The sequence below is a fragment of the Heloderma suspectum genome, chromosome 1 (assembly GCF_057233095.1).
Source record: "Heloderma suspectum isolate Gila_16-S chromosome 1, 16-S_ref, whole genome shotgun sequence".
Lineage (NCBI taxonomy): Eukaryota > Metazoa > Chordata > Lepidosauria > Squamata > Helodermatidae > Heloderma > Heloderma suspectum.
The window spans coordinates 86,384,830-86,405,405 of NC_139458.1; the positions used below are offsets into that span (position 1 = coordinate 86,384,830).

Below are 20,576 nucleotides of genomic sequence, written 5' to 3' on the forward strand. Positions count from 1 at the left end.
TAGTAGGAAAAGCAGCTTATAAGCAAAAGCAAGGACTGGAGCAAAATCACAGGAGCTAGAATTTATGGCAACATTTATGGAACAACTGGGCAGCTAAGGAGCGGCTCTTTCCATGAAGGATGGGACATCAAGGGATATTTCTTGTAGAGGTGGTATCAGAAACAGGTCTCAGGGCAATCTGTTGGAATTTCACTATTTTAAATGTTCCCTTTAAACAATCTTTGCACCAAACCTTACTTCTTTTTTTAACTTTTGAGCAATATGAAAGGCAGTATGGGGTTTCCCTTCTGAAAGGGAAACTTAAAGACATTCAAATGAACACCTCCACCTTCCCTTCTGGATCAAAGCTATAATGTTTAACTAGTCAAAATTACTCATTGGTTTACAAAACCAAAATTACAAAATCACTCATTGGTTTAAGCATTTAGAAGTTAGCAGGATTTAGTTTCTCTCACCCTGCAGCAGAATGGTTAGACAGCAACACCCAGGGCTTTTAGGCTTTTTTAAGCTGCATTTTAATCATTATATTGCGCTGCAGTATTGCATTTCACTAATTCTCTCTGCCCCACTCCAGGTCTGTTTTGAAGGGTGTGTGTAGAAAATAACATTTTAGATAAGCCAGAGAGCTTTGTAAACACATACTGTGGTCTGTGCATAATCCTCTGATGAAGGACCATCTGAGGCCTGAAACACGTTACACTTTTTGAGCTGACCTGTCTGCTTATTTTGAACTTTGAATAAACCTATTTAAGGACTGCTCTTGTGCTATGCTATTTTTTGGAGGTTTTTCCTTGCTGGACTACACCCAGTATTCAGGCTATAGAACTGGCCAAATACATGCTTTGGTATCAATTAGGAAGAATGTGCATAGTATAATTTCAGCCTGCTTATAGCATCTCCCTCTACTTCATTCTATTATAACTACTTCTAGGTTTAAATATCCATGAAAAAAACAGGGCCGGGGGGGGGGGGGGGGGGAGAGAAGGACTAGCATCTTAACCGGCATGCTGTTTATGTTCCATGCCGAGCCTCTAGAGGGCTCCACTGATTTCCCCAGCTCGCTCACAGCAAGCAGAAAGAGCGTGTTTGTTCAACCGAACTGAAAAGGACTTACATCTGAGTAAAAATGTATAAGATTGGGCTATAAAACTACAGCTTATGTCAGAACTGTACTGCTATCTCCAGGAGCTATATAGATGAGAGTATGAAAATCCTTGTGAATATCTGCACAGCTTCAGTCACCTATACAGCATGATTCCCCATTTTTGTCTCCAGAAGGCTTCCTGTAGTGATAATGCATGCCATAAACAAAACTCTTCTGGTTAACAGCCACTGGGGACATTAAAATACTTATATCTGGATTATACCTAAAGCAAAAGTGTAACATATATGTATTTCAATAGGATTCTTATGGGTCAACTACCCTTTTTATGTTTACAAAGCACATCTGCATACTCAGGATCTTTTTAACAGTTAAAGCATAACTGATCTGTGTTAAGTGATCCTGCATATATACTCCTACATTCTTTGCAAGAATCCCCATCATCAGAAGGCACTAGATAATCCACTAGTGGCAGGAGAGGGCAGCACCAACCACCGACCCCCCTGAAAAGTAAAGGAAGACAGACCTTTAGCTGAGGTGTGTTGGGCAATCTTCACATAAATCACCACCATCTTGAGATTCACCAGTGCGCCATGATCTACCTTCTCCTTACCCCTGCTTTAAAGTACCATTGATTTCAACCAAGGGGAATTAAGCAGATGTTAGAACTCCTATCAAAATCAGGAAGGGACATAAGAGCAGACCAGAAAGCTCCATCTAGTCTAGAAGCTTAGATACTTTGAAGACCCTCACGGGCTTCCTGGCAGTGATTAATGTTGGCTGGACCCTGCCCATTACAAACTATTAATTGATAAGATACTTCTAGTATGCCAACCTCGGTGTTCCATGGCCAGTTTAAAAAATGCTCACATTTTCCCCCAAATTAAATTTGGATTTTACTACACCCTTTAGACACAGAATGTAACTGCCATTTCCTTTAGGTACCCCTTCACGTCTCTGAGGCAAACCTAAAATGATGTTGACAGCTGAAACAGTGCTGGCTTCAAGCTCAAGCACAGCTGAACAAATTTTCCATTAGACTTGTCAAGGGCTTTTCAAGCGGAGACCATGTTTTGAAGCAAGTTAGGCCCAAATGAATCGAAAGCATGTACTGGAGACTTTCTTTTTTTCATCTGTAATTGCAGCACTCATTAATGCAAATGTTTAGAGACATGTACACACAGGGCTCTGTTCTCATTACAGCACTACAGAAACAAACATCATCACCTCCCATTCCTCAGTCAGCATTTCTCATATAAGCAGCATCTCTCATGTCATAATAAGCAGTAATAAGTGAGAAAGCTGTTGTGACCAGCTCCTAAGATTTATACTGTTCTAGTACTTTTCCAGTAAAGGACGTTGTCAGCAGAGGCTGGCCCACAAAGCATCACAAGTATTCTGCATACAGCAGACTCTGCTGGCCAGTAGCCTTCGGGCTGGCATACAGAAGAAAAGAGACATGCCAGAACAGCTCGTCGGAGACTATTATGTAATCATACTGGAAGAAGAAGAAGAATATATCCAGTACGTTTATGCAAAGGCTGCACTTCACCTTTCCTATTTCATCTCCAATGGACAAACACTTAGAAGCCGAGGAGTAGGGAATGCAAAGAAACCTTTGTTGCGAGGCTAGAAAAATGGCAGGACTGCATATTGAGGCAGAAAGTGAACTCTCCGTACAAGGAGTGCAGAACGGAGAACGTGAAGAAGATCATGGGTTAAAAATTAAGCAATGAAGAAAGGAAGTTGTAAATTGCTCGCAGTGGATTATGGAAAACGTAAGAAGGGCCATGTTGGATTAGACCAAGGGTCCATCTAGTCCAACATTCCATTCACAGCACGGGAACCCACATCGTTTAACTACACAGTAGCACGAAATACTCCCTTTTATCTGCCCTGAACCTCCTACTAACCAACTTCATGTTATGACTTTGGCTTGTACCATTATGAAGAGAGAGAACAACTGTAGGGTCTCATCTACTTAATTTGGTGGACTAGAATCTATAGCAGGGGTTCCTGATGTGGCACCTGCGGGCACCTCCAATGGCGCCGACACAGCTCTTCACTCCCTATCCCCTTAAAAAAAAGTTATTAAAATAAAAAAATGAAAAATGTTAGGGCACAAGGTTCTCCCTCCCGTTCCTGAACCTGCTGCTGATCAGCTGTTCAGCAGCCAGGAAGAGAAAGCAAAGCAAAGGGATAGTGGGGAGACAAATAGCGAGGCTTGAGGCTAGGAGGGGAAAGAAACAACGAGATAGAGAGGCAGAGGGAGAGAAATAGCAAGGCTAGGAAGCGAGGGAAAGAAGGTGGCTAGGGACAGGGATGGGAGAGAAATAGTGAGGAAAGGGGTTGGGGGAGAGAAACAGCAAGGCTAGAGGCTGGGAACAGAGAGAGAGCACGCGAAGGGGAAAGGTCTATTTGATGAAAGAAGATTGGGTGGGCCAGAAAGCAACTCTTTCCATTTCCCCCTTCCGCCCAGCCTCTAGCCTCACTATTTCTCACCCCCACCGCCCCACCTCTGGATTAGCCAGGCCCCTATGGCAGCCATTATGTGACTAGCCATTTCCTCAATGGGAGCCATTTTGTGGGAGTTCCTCAAATTCCCAAATGTGCCCATGGGTCTAAAAAGGTTGGGGACCCCTGATCTGTAGTGAAACTGACACAACTGGAGTCTCAGGGTTAAACAGCAACACAAGCCCTGTAAACTTCATCAGTTAGCCATCACTCAATTGTTTAAGAGTTCTATCTCTCCCACACCTCTTTCTCGCTCTCTCTCTCCCCATCATTCTTACACACCGATGTTCCAGCATGCACAGCTTCTTGAATCATGATGATGTCTTTTCTTAATGCATCTCTTCCAAATATAAGACAGTCACCAATGCTACAAGTGCAACGAACTAGTTAAGAGCGGCTGTGGTATAGAGATTATTTGTGGCTTGCATACCTTTTAAAAAATCCATAATGGAAAGAAACATATTATACTATACAATTTAGGATCACCAAAGGCAAGGTCAATTCCATTAAGGCCTTTTAAAGTTGTCACTGCTGCATCTAGATCATTATACAGCTCTCTACAACACAGAAAAGCTGGCACACTCACAGGCAAAGGCTTCTTCCGCATCTCAAACGTCCGGGTTGCACCAAAGCTGAGCGAGGCAATGACAGGGTTTCTTCCCAGTGCAGGTTCATCATCACTATGCCAGTCAACACTGTCCTTTTCATTCCGATACAGGTTGCAGAGCAAAGAGTTGAAGGTATTTTTAGTGAAATCTTCAATGCGATCTTTCAGCATAGTCAGTAGTGGGTGCCACTGAAATCAGGAGAGAAAACAGAGTAACATGGAAAGGAGTTCAACTCAGTATATAGAGTGAGGGATGTGGGCATGACAGGGAAAATGCAAAGCATCAGAGGGAGATTTGATTCCCTAAAACAAACCACTGGAACAACAGGTAAAAGCACCAACTGATCCCAAGGACGCTTTACCTACCAACATACTGGAACAACTGCCTGGAAATTGCCCTATCACTTTTCATATTAGCTTATGCCATATTTTAAGCACAGACTTTGACCTGGTTTGCATGACATGACAGCCCACCACGGGTTAATTTATCCACATGGGCCATCACGTCATGCTGGGTGCCGAGCTTGCTGTGTCGTGCAAACCCAGGTCGCAGGGCTTGTTTGAAGGTTACCTATTGCTTGTTTTACGGTTGAGCGTTGTCTAACCCTCAAACAACCCCTGCTCTCTGGGTTCACATGACACAATAAGCTACAGCAAGCTGGGCACCCGTCGGCACCATGCAAAACTGGCACCCATGGGTGCCTGGCCGAAAACAACAGTCCCCATGCGTAAATTAACCCATGGTGGGCTGTCGTGACATGTGAACAGGCTCTTTCTGTTTGTATGCCTTGCACTGGTATTAATGTATTTCTGGACTCCATGCTATCATTCCACTCCTCATAATTGCCACCCCTACAGTTACGTGAATGTGGCTGAATTGGAAAGAGCACAGAAAGCCGAACACAGAGGCATGGCCAAGATCACACCTCAAGAAAAGCTTAAGAGTTCTTTCCATAAAAACTGTGTATATGCATTAACTGAAACTCTTGCATATTTCACTTCAGTTTCAACTCATACTGTGCTGGTATTTGTGTCTCTCACTTGCACACACTTTTCTCCTGGAATTTTGGTCTTCGTTTCCCCCCTTAAGATAAGGGTTGTATTAGTGTTGTGCCTAATACACCCTCAATAAATTTGATGCACTGAATCCTACAAGCTAGGCTTCAGCAGTATGTGAACCGAGAACTACCGGAAGTACAAGCTGGGTTTCAAAGAGGCAGAGGAACTAGAGATCAAATCGTAACATTCGTTGGATCATGAAAGCAAGAGGATTCCAGAAAAACATCTATTTCTGCTTCACTGACTACGCTAAAGCCTTTGATTGTGTGGATCACAACAAACTGTGGCAAATTCTTAAAGAGATGGGAGTACCAGACCACCTTACCTGTCTCCTGAGAAACCTGTACGAGGGTCAAGAAGCAACAGTAAGAACCAGACATGAAACATCCGAGTGGTTCAAAATTGGGAAAGGAGTACAACAAGGCTGTATATTGTCACCCTGCTTATTTAACTTATATGCAGAGTACATCATGAGAAACGCCGGGTTGGATGAATCAGAGGTCGGAATTAAGATTGCCGGGAGAATTATCAACAACCTCAGATACGCAGACGATACCACCCTAAAGGCAGAAAGCGAAGAAGATCTCAAGAGCCTCTTGTTGAGGGTGAAAGAGGAGAGTGCAAAAGCTGGTTTGAAACTCAACATTCAAAAAACAAAGATCATGGCATCTGGCCCCATCACTTCCTGCCATATAGAAGGGGAAGAAATGGAAGCAGTGACAGATGTTATTTTCTTGGGCTCCAAGATCACCACAGACAGTGACTGTAGCCATGAAATTAAAAGACGCTTGCTCCTTGGGAGGAAAGCGATGGCAAACCTAGACAGCATAGTAAGAAGCAGAGACATCACCTTGCTGACAAAGGTCCGCATAATCAAAGCTATGGTTTTCCCAGTAGCAACGTATGGCTGTGAGAGCTGGACTATAAGGAAGGCTGAGCGCCGAAGAATTGATGCTTTTGAACTGTGGTGCTGGAGAAGACTCTTACGAGTCCCCTGGACTGCAAGGAGGTCAAATCAGTCCATCCTAAAGGAAATCAACCCTGAGTGCTCATTGGAAGGACAGATACTGAAGCTGAAGCTCAAATATTTTGGCCACCTAAAGTGAAGAGAAAAGTCACTGGAAAAGTCACTGATGCTGGGAAAGATTGAAGGCAAAAGGAGAAGGGGACGGCAGAGGATGAGATGGCTAGTTAGCATCACTGATGCAATGAATATGAACTTGAGCACACTCCAGGAGAGAGCGGAGGACAGGAAGGCCTGGCGTGCTATGGTCCATGGGGTCACGAAGAGTTGGACACGACTGAACAACAACAGCAACAACTAAAAAAAGGAAAGTGGTGGTGACTAGAGAGAAGAAGAGATATGCAATTATGTAGTAGACTGATTTAGTCTCTGCTGAAAAGTTAGCAAGATGTTGTCTGTTCCCAACCCTCCTAGCACCATTTTGGAACATAAACCGGTAAGACTTACTGTGCTTGAGACATGCAGATATATTACACAATTCAAACTTAACAGTGCAATCCTACGCATGCTTACCCAGAAGACCTACTACGTTCAATGGGTCTTACTCCCAAGTAAGTGTATATAGGATTGCAGCCTAAGTGAAGTAACTTTCTCAGCCTCCAAGAGTTAACTGTCTGCAATTTGATTCTAACCCTGGCTATAAAAGATTGCATTTTACATCAGGGGTGGGCAACTTGCGGCCCTTTAGGTGTTTTGGCCTACAACTCCCATGATCCCTCAGCACTGGCTATGCTGGCTAGGGCTGATGAGAGTCGTGGCCCTCCAGATGTTTGAGCCTACCAGTTGCCCATCCCTGGATCTATATACACACACGTGCAGCATCTCCCACTTGATGTGCCAGAGTCTTTGAGTAGAGATGTAACATTTCCAGAAATTTTCATGTAAATTTCCAGAAAGGGGGGGGGGGTGTTCTGGAAAAAACAGAAATTTTGGGAAAAACTGAAAAACAAGCAATATTTATTTTTGTGACTTTATACAGATCTAAAGTCACTTTGTTGCCTTATGACAGCCTACCCCAACTTGGTGCCCTCCAGATATTTTGGACTTCACCTCCTATCAGCCTCAGGCAGGATGGACAATGGTCAAGAATGCTGGCTATTGTAATCCAAAGTATAGGTTGGGCAACAGGTTGAGGAAGGCTGCTTTAGAATGTAAAGCAGCCTTTATTGTCCTAAAGTTATATTATGTATAACATGGTTTGCTCATAAAATCATCATTCTATTTGAAAACTTTAAAAAGTGAACTCAGTAAATTTGTGATTACTGTCTGAATAAACTATACTTTAAAATTTTAATATATCAAACACAATTCATTTTATGAGCAAGCATATATAACATATTTTAGATTCCTAGATTATGTCTGACCAGAGGGAACTTCAACAAGTAGTCCCTGAAACATCTGAATCATCCTAGAAGCCAGAAGAAGCAGAAAGAACTGGAGGCAGAGGAAGACAAGTCCAGATACACAGGACTCTGTAGAACAGAACCCAAACTGTCAAGAATGTACATTTTCTTCCACATGGTGACTCTATTCACATGTTGGGAAACTGAGCATGACTTTGAGCATCCCAAAATGTCTAATAGGAAAAGATACATTGGATCAATAATTGTAATAAGAAATGGAAGAAATAACTATACTGAGAATCTTACAGAGAGGATTAAAAAACATTTTTCCCATGGCTTCATTATTTCCAGACATTTTACTTCTCTAGTTTTTCTATGAAAGTCTTATTACATAGTTTTAGAAATCATTGGGGGGCGGGGGAGTAAAGGCTTGGTAACAATATATAAACACCTTGTCTTAAATTCTGAAAGAAAATATTTCATAACCCAAAGCTATTCAATTTTTCCAAATTTTTTGGAAAATCAAAAATGACCCTTGGAAAAAAAGTTTTCCCCCAAATGTTTCCAGTTTTTTCCCGGGCCCTCACATCTCTATCTTTGAGTTTTCCAGGCTCTGGAAAAGTCCTGATTGTAACATATAAAACTTCAGACAAATAGTCAGAAGTTCACGTTCATCTGACCCATTCACACAAGAGCAGGACAGTGATGGATGGCCTCCTCCAAGAGAGACACCAAAGCCAGAGCATGTTTTAATATGATAAAATACATGTTTATAGCTGCTAGCATTTTCTAACCTTCTGCTTATGTACTATCTACTGGGTGCCCTCAAGCTAGAGTGAGTTGAAAGTCTATCCTATGGCTGCTAGACATAGCAGATGGCCATAGGACTGTTCCGTTTTTGGGAACTGACCTCAGAGCCTGCACTCCAAGGTCGGTTCCCGGAAAACTGCCTCCCCGCTCCCTTGTAGGCAGCACAGATTCCCTGGGCTTCGCGCTCAGAAGAGCAGCGTAGAACGGGGAAAAAGGGGCCGTTCCCAGGGGTGGGGAGTGTAGAAGTGCTGGTATGACACTTCTTATGCGTCGTTGGGCTGCCGTGCCCCCTCTCCTCCCTTCAACCTGCTCTGGCTAGGCAGCTGAAATCAGCTGTCTAACCAGTAATATAAGGCGGCCAGAGCGCAGAGAAGATCCCCTTCGCGCTCCGCCCACCGTACACTGGATAGGTGGTCGCCTCCGAGTTCGGAGGTGGCCGCCTATCCCGATAGGATTGCTCCCTCCATTGTTTAAAGCACACACTATACTGCATATGTGTGTCTGTATTACAAAATTTAAACCAGTTTCAAACCTGTTTAACTGTCATGGCTCATAACTAATGATCTCTGGGAATTGTAGTTATGAGAAATTAGGGATTTCTATCATGCCATCCAGCACAGTCTCAAGACTACAACACTCAGGATCATTCAGGCAAAACCATCTCATTTAAACCATTTTTGAATTGGCAAAAATGAGAGAGGCAGTCCTATTGTTAGGGAGATCAGTGTTAATCTCCCCCCTGCCCACAGTTCTAATTGAGGTAAAGGAGCACACTTCACACCATTTGGGAGGGAACACAGAGCAACAGTGACCCGGTTTGCATTTAACGGCAGCAAATCAGGGGTTAATTAAGGCATGATTTGCTGGGGCATGTGCCGCCGCCATTTTGAATATGTATCCTCCAAGTCGGTTGCTCTGTGATGTCCGAGCCCAGGCACTGTGGGTTAATCGTAGGTTAAATAGCCCACAGTTAACCTACAATGAACTCACAATGTAAAGATGAACTCACAGTGTCTGGGTTCAGACGTCACAGAGCAACCTCTGATTGGCCCAATTAGAGGTTATGTGTTCAAAATAGTAATGGACACATACTGTGGCAAATCATGGGTTAATTAACCCACGATTTGCTGCCATTATGTGCAAGTGGGGCCAGTGAGTCTTACTCTGCTCCCTTCCAGTACTGCTCTCCATTGTTAGTTCATTCGAAGATTTTCTCTGGTTTTCCTCTGACCTCGCCATTCCCCCTTAGTTAGCTCAGCAAAGACAGAGTCACACAAAGCAATGGACATTTTTTCTGTAACTGAGGAGTAATTGTAGTCTAATTGTTGTGGGAAAAGTTACCAGGTTACCAGATTGTCAAGTGTTTAGAACTAGGGATGTCGGAGAATTTCTCCACGAATCTCCGGAAGGCCGAATGCCCATGGGCGCCATTTGCGTACGCGGTTTTTTTTTTCCCCGAAGTCAGCCGTGATAGGCTACGTAAATCTTTACGTAGCCTATCACGGCTGACTTTGAAAATCTAGCCGTGATAGGCTACGTAAATCTTTACGTAGCCTATCATTTTTTTTTTTTACTTTACTTTTTTATTTCGCGGCTGGAGAGGCGGGGCGCTCCCCCCCCAGCCAGAATTTCGGCGGGGAGGGATGGGGCGCCTCCCCCCCGCCCAGAATTTCGGCGGGGAGGGACGGGGCGCCTCCCCCCCCCCAAAAAAAAAGCTGCGGGACCAGGTAAGGGACTTTCGTCCATCCCTATTAGAAACTATGTATTTTATTCTTACAGGAGACATTTAAGCTCAGCCTACAAATCAAGCACTGAGAACCATAATATAGCAGTGCAGACAGACAAGGAAGAGGATAGGCTGACATGTGACTTGGGTGAATCCCATGAGGTCAAAAATGCATGCAATGAGTGCCTGAGCTCAACAAACTGATGCCACTGCCCTTTTTACACACTTTTAAAAAAGAATCTTGATTCTAATCCTTTTGTCAGTGCTTACTTAATAAAAGAAAAGGAATAAAACTTCAAAAAGCTCAAGTTATGAAACCACCATGGGGTAGCACTTACAGTGTCAGATTACAACTGGGATAGTGTGGGTTCAACCCCCCTACTCGACAATGATGCTCACTGGCCTGAAGGTCAATGAACACATTACCCTGGGCTCCTTGAAGGAAGGTGAAATAAAATCATACTTATTATTATTGTTATTTTTTAATAAAGCTGCTAAGACATCAGCTACTAGCCACTTTGAGTAGTTTCAGATGACTGTTGATGTTGAACCTTTGCCTGTAGACAGTCTTTCTGTTTAAACCCCTAAAAGAGCTGTTGTTTGTAAAGAAAATACATACATCAGGGTTTGCCTGCATCGTAAGCCTGGAATAAGTGTATGGAACTTCACCGTACCACGCTGTGAGTCTGGGCTCGTCGTAAGACAGATCTAGAGAAAGAAAACAGGAGACAGGATTTATGACTCCCATAGAAAAAGATCAGTATTACAGGGCTGTACTAGTACATTCTGGGAAAGATCCTTGGTGTATTTGTTTTAAAGGAGGCTTTCCCCCACTGCAATCTGTAACCATTCTTTTTCTGGTTATCTGAGCTATCAAAGCTCAGCAAATCACTTTGAACCGATATTTCAGGACTTATTCGATGCAACTACGGGGAAGGTTTTCTAGGTTTATATGCCTGCCATGTCATCTCTCTCGCAATACCAGATTTTAGAAAAGGAGGAATAGCACCACTGCCCCCAAGTGGACAAAGCTAGCAAGCACACTTTTGCATGCTATATTGGCCATTCACCGCGGTGCCTAGGTTACATATTCAAGGGCTTTGCTGAGGAAAGCCCATGGAAGTGCCAATAACAATAGTTTCAAATACAGTTTGAACTGCTATTGCGCTTATATCCAGGGGCCTCTAAATTTTGGGTGGCCTTGGTGGCCGACTCAAGCATCAGGATCTTCTCCCTTTCCTCACGCTGTAATGTGAAACACAACGTGAGGACAAGGAGAAGCACCTCTGCCATTCCCCTCCAACTCAGGTGCAGCAAAAACGTGTGGGATTTCTCTACCTTTCCAGAGATGCTGGAGTTACAACTGCCTAGCAGGTACGAAGACAAATCCTCACACCTGCACCATCCCCCTGGGAGCCAAAAAGGGAGAAGGAGCAGATGTTTGGTCTCTCTGCTTGCAGCCAGCAAGTGCAAGGCTAACTCAGGCTTCTGCCCATTTTGGGGGGCTGGGGAGAAGGCGGGGATCATCCCTCCGCCTCCATAGCTCGAAGGTTAGGAGGACGCCACAGGCTCACCAGCGCCTGTCTGAGCTCTCACTGTGGCGAGGCAAGCAGGATCGCAGAACCCTGCTTTTATCTGCAGCAGGGTCGGCCCAAGACATCGAACCACTCCAAGCAAGTTTAGCTTTAAGCAACCCCAGTAACAGCCCTGGCAACATGCTGAACTTTCAAAGACTGGGAAGTAATGCCCGGGGTAGGCACACCCTGCTACTTCCACCCTGCCCGACAAATCGGCAGCACTATGATACTACCGAAGGTAAGGGCAGTGCTCTTGCAGCAACGGACAGACAGATGGGACTTGGGATTTCCAGAGAGACTGTGGGAAGAAGGGCCCCTCTCACCTCTTTAAAGGTATGCAGGAAAGTGTTGTCAGAATGCCCAAGTGAGAATTAGGAAAGGCTAGAGGGAATGGACTTCCCATAGTCAGCCCCGCTTCATGTTTTGGAGGCCCCCCGGCAGACTGTTCTTGCAGGCCGTCCTGCTCCAAGTGCCTCTCCTCAGCCCCCTGGAGGATGCGCTGCTGCGGAAGCCAGCCTTCTCCTCCCTCTCACAAGCAGGCAGCTGGGCTTCGCCGTTGGTGGTACCGTAATAGGCAGTGCCTGGCCCTTGCTATATTTTGTGCGATGGGAGATACAGCAGCTGCCAGAGCCAAGCGGTGGCTCGGCTCACAGCTCATTACAGTTCTGCCACTGCCACCATCAAGGAAGTCTGCCCAGGGATATGTGTGCGCGGTGGGTGGCTGCAGTACTATATGTGTGTGGTGGGGCGAGGTGCAGCTGAAGATGGCAGTGGGGGCCCAGACAAGGTGCGGAGGGTGGGCCTGGCTGTAGTACAAGTGGGCAGTTAAATGAGAATTACTGTACAGTTACCCTGTCTGATGTGTGCTCTCTGCCTCCATGGTATCTCTTGGAGGAGCTGTTCAAACATCCAGTCTGCCTCCTTTAAGTCAAGGAAGGCAGGAATCAAATGAATCCTAGCACAGGGGAAAACTGGATTACACATGGGTATTGCAAGATCCGTTTTCTAAGCACATTAATGTACAACTGCAACCTTGTATTTAAACACTAGCCTGGTCCCATAGGTGATTGCATGCCAGCGCTTCGTCTCTCCTTCACACCCAGCACAGAAAAAAATGGATTGCCAAAGGAGAGAAGCCCCCTCCTCGGTGCCCAGCATAGAAATGCAGTGAGCTACTGCAGGAGGGACCAGGCTCTCCTTCCCTCCTCTGCCAGTTCCCAGCAGACTAGTAACTTATGGGCTTAATTACAAGGCCATGTGACTGCATTTCAGGTTAAGCACAAATGGGCTTCAGTTTGTGATCTCCTTGCCAAAAGCTATTACAGATGCCTTTCACAGACAGATCAGTTAAGCTTGCTATAGATGCTCTTCCCCTTCTAAGAATGCAGACAAGTACTTCCAATGTTCGATACAGAAAATGCAACTTCACTGCATATCTAAAGATATGCACAACTGAGAGTTTCTAGCAATCACCCTATGAAATATAGAAAAACACTCTGCAAGATTTTCTAAGGTCAGAGCTATCCATGATCAGATTTCCCAATATCTTTGGCTAAAAGCAGCAGCATGGTGATGGGAAGGGGAGAGAAGAGGGAATCTGGTTTGCGGCTGCAGCACTGTAGCCTTGATCCAGTTCTGCTCCCCTCTACTATTAGACAGGGAGGGAAAACATACAGACACCATGCAATACAAGTATGTTCCCTCCTCAGCTAATAACCACTTCAGGGATGGACATTTGCATGGGGAAAAATGCATGTGTGGGAAGTTAACCTGTCCCCCTCCTGCAATGCTGTGGCTCCAGTTGAAACCCACCCCACCCCAAGTGCCTTTTAACCAAAGACAGAGATGGTCAGGAGAACACACACAGATCTGCCACGTCACATGGAGTTTGGACTCAAATTGTATCCTCTCTCTCCACCAATATACTCGACACAAATGTTATTCATTCCTTGAATGAAGATTTGGAGCTCCATTCAATATACACCAAGTAAGGCTGCAATCCTATACATATTTACCTAGGAGTAAGTTCCACTGAACCCAATGGGACCTTTGAGAAGACATGCATAGGATTTCACTGCAAGACTTTCAGATGTACAAAACTGTCTCAAGCGCATTTGTGATTGGTGAAGTAAAACACTACAAACTACTCTGGCTATTATATTGACAGCATGGCAAAAAGACAATGAGATTTGCCCTTCTGTGAGAACAAGGCTTCTTCTGTGACTGGAAGAGCTTTTCCTAAGAGAGAACTGAAATCCGGCAGTGTGTTTCTGTTAGTGCAAGCCATTATGCAATGGCTTGCACAACTTCCAAGACATATGCTTAGCACTGTAGCTCAGTGGCAGAGAACATGCTTTGCATGCATAAGGTCCCGGGTTCAATGTCCAGGTTGGCTGGAAAAAGACTCCCATCCGAGGCCTTGGAGATCTGATGCCACACAAACCTGATGATACTGAGCTAGACAGAGAGATGGTCTGACTTAGTATAAGGCAGCTTCCTGGGTTTCTTTTGCGCCAAGTCTTCAAACAGTGCTCCTGCAACCTTTTGCAGAACAGCACCACTGCTGGAATGTCTTTCTCTGGTGCTGCACTTCTGGATCCCAGCCACTGGATTCAATAAGCAGGACATGAGAAACACATTACGTGTGTATATATATATATATATATATATATATATATATATATATATATATATTTACTCTCAAGCTAGTTGGCAGCCTAGGCTAGCTGTGAGTATCTCCCTCATTACAAGCTTTGAAAAATGGCTGGCTATATGGCTGTTAAGAACTGCTTGAGTCCAGTTAGTTTTTCTAGCTGCAGGGAGTTTTACTGTAGGCAGCTTTAGAAACCCATCTAATTCCATGAACTGATTTAGAAGACATTTTAGCTTTTCCTGATGTGTGTTCAATAACTTTAAAAAATTAGTATTTAATATTAATTGCAAAGATGTTTGAGATATAGTGAGGAATTCAATTCAGTGAAATTGCTTATTACATTAAATTTATCAAACCTGTCATTTAACACTTCACAGTCAGCAAGGCAGACCCAACAAAATATTTACAACATTTCTTTAATGATAAAGTCGAGCAGGAATTTGTTCTAAGTGCCAGAATGGAGCAGAGCTCACAGTCCTTCCACAAAAAAATCCACTCCTGATTACTCCAAGCTTTCTTCATTTCAGCAGTACAATTACATGCATGAGGCCGGGGGTGAATTTTGTTCTTGCTACTCTTAGACAATTGGAAGACAGAAATCCTTGTCGATCTACTGCAAATCACCCAGAGATCTATTTATAGATTCAGATCCATCTTCTGCCCATCCCTGCAGTATAGTCAAAATGCACCTTTGTCAGCAAAGAATGCCAATATGGGTAATGGCAACCTCGTGAACTGGCATTTGCCTGTCGTTACTTTGGACCGAAGATAAGGATGATTCTATAAGTCACATGAAGCTCAGCGCCACAAACAGTTCTGAACCTTTCCAGCTGTTTCTGCTTCCATTTGGCGGCAAGAGCTTACCCCTTCATGGTCAACCCTGTCCATGGCATTGAATTTAGACTATAGTGAACCCCCACCCACCCCTTGCTGCAGCCCCCAAGATCCCAGTTGGTTCAGGTAGTACAACAGAATCATACTGTGTTATTCTGCAAGAAGAGTTAGAGGGGTGTTTTATTTGCTTACCGAGATACTCCTGATGGCAATGTGCTGATTTCATACATGCCTTGTTTTCTGTGGATGAGGAAGGGGGGAAAAAAGTCTTGATATGGTTGACTAGACATACAAGATTCAAAATACCTATTAGGATTAAGGAAGGAAAATTCACCAAATGCACTTAACGGCAGGGATATGAGAATAAAAAGCAGCAAGAGCCACTATGCCTGATTAAGTGTTAAAATACAAAGGGGATGGTGTACACTGAAGATAGTGAAGCCATACTCACTCTATTATTTTGGGCTCCGGGGCTTTGCGTACCACCTAAATGGGGGGAAAACAGAATTTTGTACAGCAGGCACATTTAGGGATCTCAACCAAAGATGCCCTGTTAATAGTTCTGAGTGCATTTAAGTTTGGCCACTTCAGAGTCACCCTAAGAGCTAGGTACTGCATTGGCGTGTGGGCTGGGGGAGCGTTGGAACGTTTCCCCTACCTACGCTACTGTTCTATCTACAAAGGCAAAAGCAAAACAATTTTTTTAGTTATCCTGCTTCGGTTTCTCTCTCTGCTGAACAGAAAACATCAACTGCTCTGATGCTTTAATTGTATTTTAATGATATTTAAAATGTGTTTTTTAAACTTTTTTGTTATTTATGTAACCCACCCTGAGAACTCTAGAGGGCAGGATTTGTTGTCGTTCACTCGTGTCTGACTCTTCGTGACCCCATGGACCATAGCACGCCAGGCCTTCCTGTCCTCCGCTCTCTCCCGGAGTGTGCTCAAGTAAAGGGCAGGATAGAGATGGTCTAAATAAAATATTTAGGTCATCTACTAGCCAGAGTTTGGCTTTGACCACACAACCAACCAGAAAATTGGTTGATGGCAATTAACAGATGCATAACTGCAAGATCATTTATTTTTTAACTGCAAAATATTGTCAAAGATTTAAATAACGGCCATTATAATGATTGGAAATGCTGGTTTTAGAATGCATTAACTATTTCCTTGTATTGCATGATGTCTATAACCTAGGTATTGCTTTTTACGACTAAATGGTGTTGGCAATGAATCTGACCTGAGAGAGTTTTCCTAAAGATGTATGCAGGAAAGCATCAATATATGCTTGCAATCCACTATGGGAGCCTTTGGGCTGAACAGCAGGCTATACTTCCTTGCGATGTACATATAGGAGTAGAATGAGGCTGCCTCTTTAGTGTTTACCTCTTCTGGTGCTTTAAAAACAAATTGTCTTTTGGATGAAAGCTGCTCCTCTCTTCTCACCCTGGGCTGTGCAGTGCTTGCAAAGGCTTGGTTCCTGGCACTGGAAACCCCAGAAGCTAAGGTAAAAAGGAAAAGGATCAGCTAAACTAGTTAACTATAGGCTTGGGAAAATTAAGACATGAAAAAGGTATTTTCAGAGTTATTCACTGTTGGTATTTCTGGCCCTAAGAGCACACACGCACGCACACATCATACTCTTGTAAACATTTTGTCTATTATAGTTTCTCCGCAAAGAACTTTGGGGACTATAGTTTTGTGAGAATGCCCAGTGTCCTCTAACAGAGGCCCTTAGTCAGCTCAAAAGAACTTCCATTTGGGAGAAACTATGAACAACAACAAAAAAATGAGTATTTGAAAGTAAATGTTAACAATTTCCATTACAGACATTCCCTTTGTCAGCACCCATCTGCAAAGACCTGCCCTCCTAAAGAAGTGTCCTTTCCTTCCATAACAAAAAAATATAATGTAAGACAGAAATGCCAGAAATTAGCTTTTTGCTATGGTCAGTGATGTCGGGTGGACATTTTTCCACTATTATTCTTTTTGTGGGAAAATTTCTGCTTTTAGCAACACATTATTCTATAAGATGAATTTGTTACATAATGAAAGAACACAATACAAGTTAAATTGGGCAACTTGAATGGATACAATACTAGTCAAATCTAAAATCAAGCTTGTAATTCATTTTTTTCAGGTTATTATGCTAGGAAACACATGCATTTATGCACACAGCTCTTCAGGCATGGTAAAATGAATTATGATAACTGTTTCCAGTACGTTAATTTTTTTCTTAATTTAAATAATGTAAGAGAAGTGTATGCTATCGAGTTGTCATATCTTTACACGTATTCCAATAAAAACAGTTTCCAAATAAAGCTATGGTTTGAGTGACATTCATATCACTTAATATATTAAAGCCCTAAGTGGTTCACATTAAAAATACAGCAGAATAAAAAAAAACAAGAGAAAATATGAAAAATCTTACAACAACAATAAAGCAGGGCAGTAACTAGGGATGGACAGACTCATCTCTGCCTGAGGTGCAGGGGAGCTCGAAAAGCCGCCCCTCCTCTCTGCGCCAAGGACTCCAGTAGTCAAGTCCTTGTGCTTTATGCACACAAGGGCTTGACTGCCGGAGTCCTCAGTGTGGCGCAGCCCCCAAGCACTGTAGAGCACTTGGGCGACAGCCGGCAGAGGCAGGACAAGTCCTGAGCGCCGCTCACAGCCGTTCGCAGAGCTCCAGGGCGCTCAGCGGCTGGATCCCTCAGCACCCTACAGCTCGGTGAGCAGGGTCCGGGAAGCTGGACTGGGGGGGCGGAGGGAGTCGATTGGACTCCACCCCCTTCTCGGAGTCCTGCACCATCCCTAGCAGTAACGTAATCCTTTACAGGTCAGGGAAAGCCTGCCTGAAGAGACATTTAAAACTTGCCACTGTTTCTGCCTCTTGAACCATACACAGGAGTGTTCCTGCCCCAAAGAAAGGGTGACATACTGAGAAGGCCCGCTTTCGTGCCATTACCTGGCAACATTCCATTGCTCACAGAATGGCCAGTAAGACCTCCTCAGAAGATCCAAGGAGCTGATTGGATATATATAAGGGAAGGTGGTCAGCTAGTTATCCTGGTCTTAAGTTGTTTAGGGCTTTGCATGTCAACTTACAACAAAACTTTGAACATGGCTCAGTAGTTAACAGAAAGCCAGTGCAGTTCTTTTAACACAGGTGCAGTATGCGTGTACCTAGGTGCTCTACTGAGCACCCTAGCTGCTGCATTCTGCACTAGTTGCAGATTCTGAATCAGGCACAAGAGCACACAGACTACATTACAGTAGTCTAATCATGAGGGTACCAGTGCATGGATCACAGCAGCTAGGCTATTTCTATCCAGGAACAGGCATATTTGGCGCACCAGCCGAAGTTGGTACTGGATGCTCTGGGCTACTGAGATCACCTGGGCCTCTGATGAGAAAAATGGATCGAGGAGAATCCTCGGGTGACTTGGGGCAAGGTATCACCCGTACGCTGATGACACCCAGCTCTATTTCTCTGTAACATCTGAATCAGGAGAGGCTGTGTACATTCTGAACCAGTGCCTGGATGCAGTTATGGGCTAGATGAAGGCTAATAAACTCATTTAATCACTTAGACTGCAATCTCATACGTACTTACTTGAGTAAATGAACTCAATGGGGTTTACTTCTGAGTAAACACGCATACAATTGCACTGTCACTATCCTTTACTGAATCCCACCCCCCAATATCTAATATTTCAGTTCAACCACTTTTAGCTATTTGATTTTTTTTACCCACGAATTTACAGAACATGTAGAAGTAACATCACATACATTGAACAAACAAAATTAAAGTTAAAAATGCTGAATCAGATCTCCATCTTGTTCAGGGCAGCCCCAAAAGTTTCTGATTCAAAATTTTCTGGGAAGCCCACATCACTGATTGTGAAAGCCAAGCAAGCATTTCTAGAGTGACCATTCCAAATATCCTAACTAGAAGAACGTAAAATAAACTATCAAGGGAAGGTGTGGAATCTTCTTTCAGGAAAATTTTCCAGGAAAAACTGGACAGGCATCTATTGAGCAAGACACCAGGTATGGGCACAATCAGGGGAGTGTAACCTGTGGCCCCGCAAGGGTGCCCTGACCTCCCCACCACCGCCAAATTGCCCTCACCCATTTCCACACTGCCTGTATTCTCCACTCCCTCCCCTAAAGATCCTCATACAGATCACTCTTTCCCTGCTGTTGCTAGCAGCCAGGAAAGAGCTAGCAGTTTCAGGATCACTGGGATGTATGCACATTTGTTGGTTGGTTGGTTTATTTATTTAATTTATTAATCGCCCATCTGGCTGGTCACCCAGCCACTCTGGGCGATGTACAAGTATATAATAAAAGAGTTTAAAACAATAAAATTCTACAATAAAAACATTTTCTAAAATACCCTAACCCACCCCAAATGCCTGCCTGAACAACCACGTTTTTAATGCATGGTGGAAGCTCATTAAAAAGGGGACATGGCAGAGTTCCCTAGGGAGGGAGTTCCACAGAGTGGGGGCCACCACAGAAAAGGCCCTCTCCCTTGCCCCCACCAGTCTGGCTGATGGGACATAGGGAAAGCCATCTGAGGCTGATCTTGTTAAGCGGCCTGTCTGGTGTTGCTGGAGGCGCTCCTTAAGATAGGCTGGGCCAGAACCATATAGGGTTTTAAAGGTCAAAACCAACACCTTGAATTTGGCCCGGAAAACAACTGGTAACCAGTGCAACTCCTTCAGCACTGGAGTGATGTGATCTCACCGGCAACTGCCTTTAATCAGGCAAGCCGCCGCGTTCTGTACCAGCTGCAGTTTCCGAACCATCTTCAAGGGTAACCCCACGCAGAGCGCATTACAGTAGTCTAAATGAGAGGAGACCAGGGCATGTACTACCAATGGCAGCAGATGGTCGGGAAGGAAGGGGCGCAGCCACCATATCACATGGAGTTGGTACAGCGCTGTCCAGCTCACAGCTGACACCTGAGCCTCCATGGACAGCTGGGAGTCCAAAATGACCCCCAGGCTGCGGACCTGGTCTTTCAAGGGTAGCCGTACCCCATTCAACACCAGGTCAACATCCCCCAGCCTCCTCTTGTCTCCCACCAAAAGTACCTCGGTCTTGTCAGGGTTCAGCTTCAGCTTATTCCTCCCCATCCAGCCACTCACCGTCTCCAGACATTTGGACAGGGATTCTACGGCCAACCTTGGTGAAGATTTGAATGAGAGGTAGAGCTGCGTGTCATCCGCATATTGATGACACTGCACCCCAAACCTCCTGATGATAGCCCCCAGCGGCTTCACATAGATGTTAAATAGCATCGGGGAGAGGATGGAACC

General features: G+C 44.3%; 1 protein-coding gene across 1 annotated transcript in view; it reads right to left on the reverse strand.

The window, feature by feature from the left end:
- ALKBH3 (alkB homolog 3, alpha-ketoglutarate dependent dioxygenase) overlaps positions 1-20,576 on the reverse strand; it is a 39,344-nt gene that overhangs the window by 14,561 nt on the left and 4,207 nt on the right. The window contains exons 3-8 of the mRNA XM_084850951.1: positions 16,636-16,751; positions 15,701-15,735; positions 15,442-15,489; positions 12,614-12,717; positions 10,805-10,893; positions 4,203-4,412 (exon numbers count right to left, since the gene is read on the reverse strand). Coding sequence (XP_084707077.1) covers positions 4,203-4,412; positions 10,805-10,893; positions 12,614-12,717; positions 15,442-15,489; positions 15,701-15,735; positions 16,636-16,751 — 602 coding nt within the window. The remainder of the gene's footprint in view (positions 1-4,202; positions 4,413-10,804; positions 10,894-12,613; positions 12,718-15,441; positions 15,490-15,700; positions 15,736-16,635; positions 16,752-20,576) is intronic.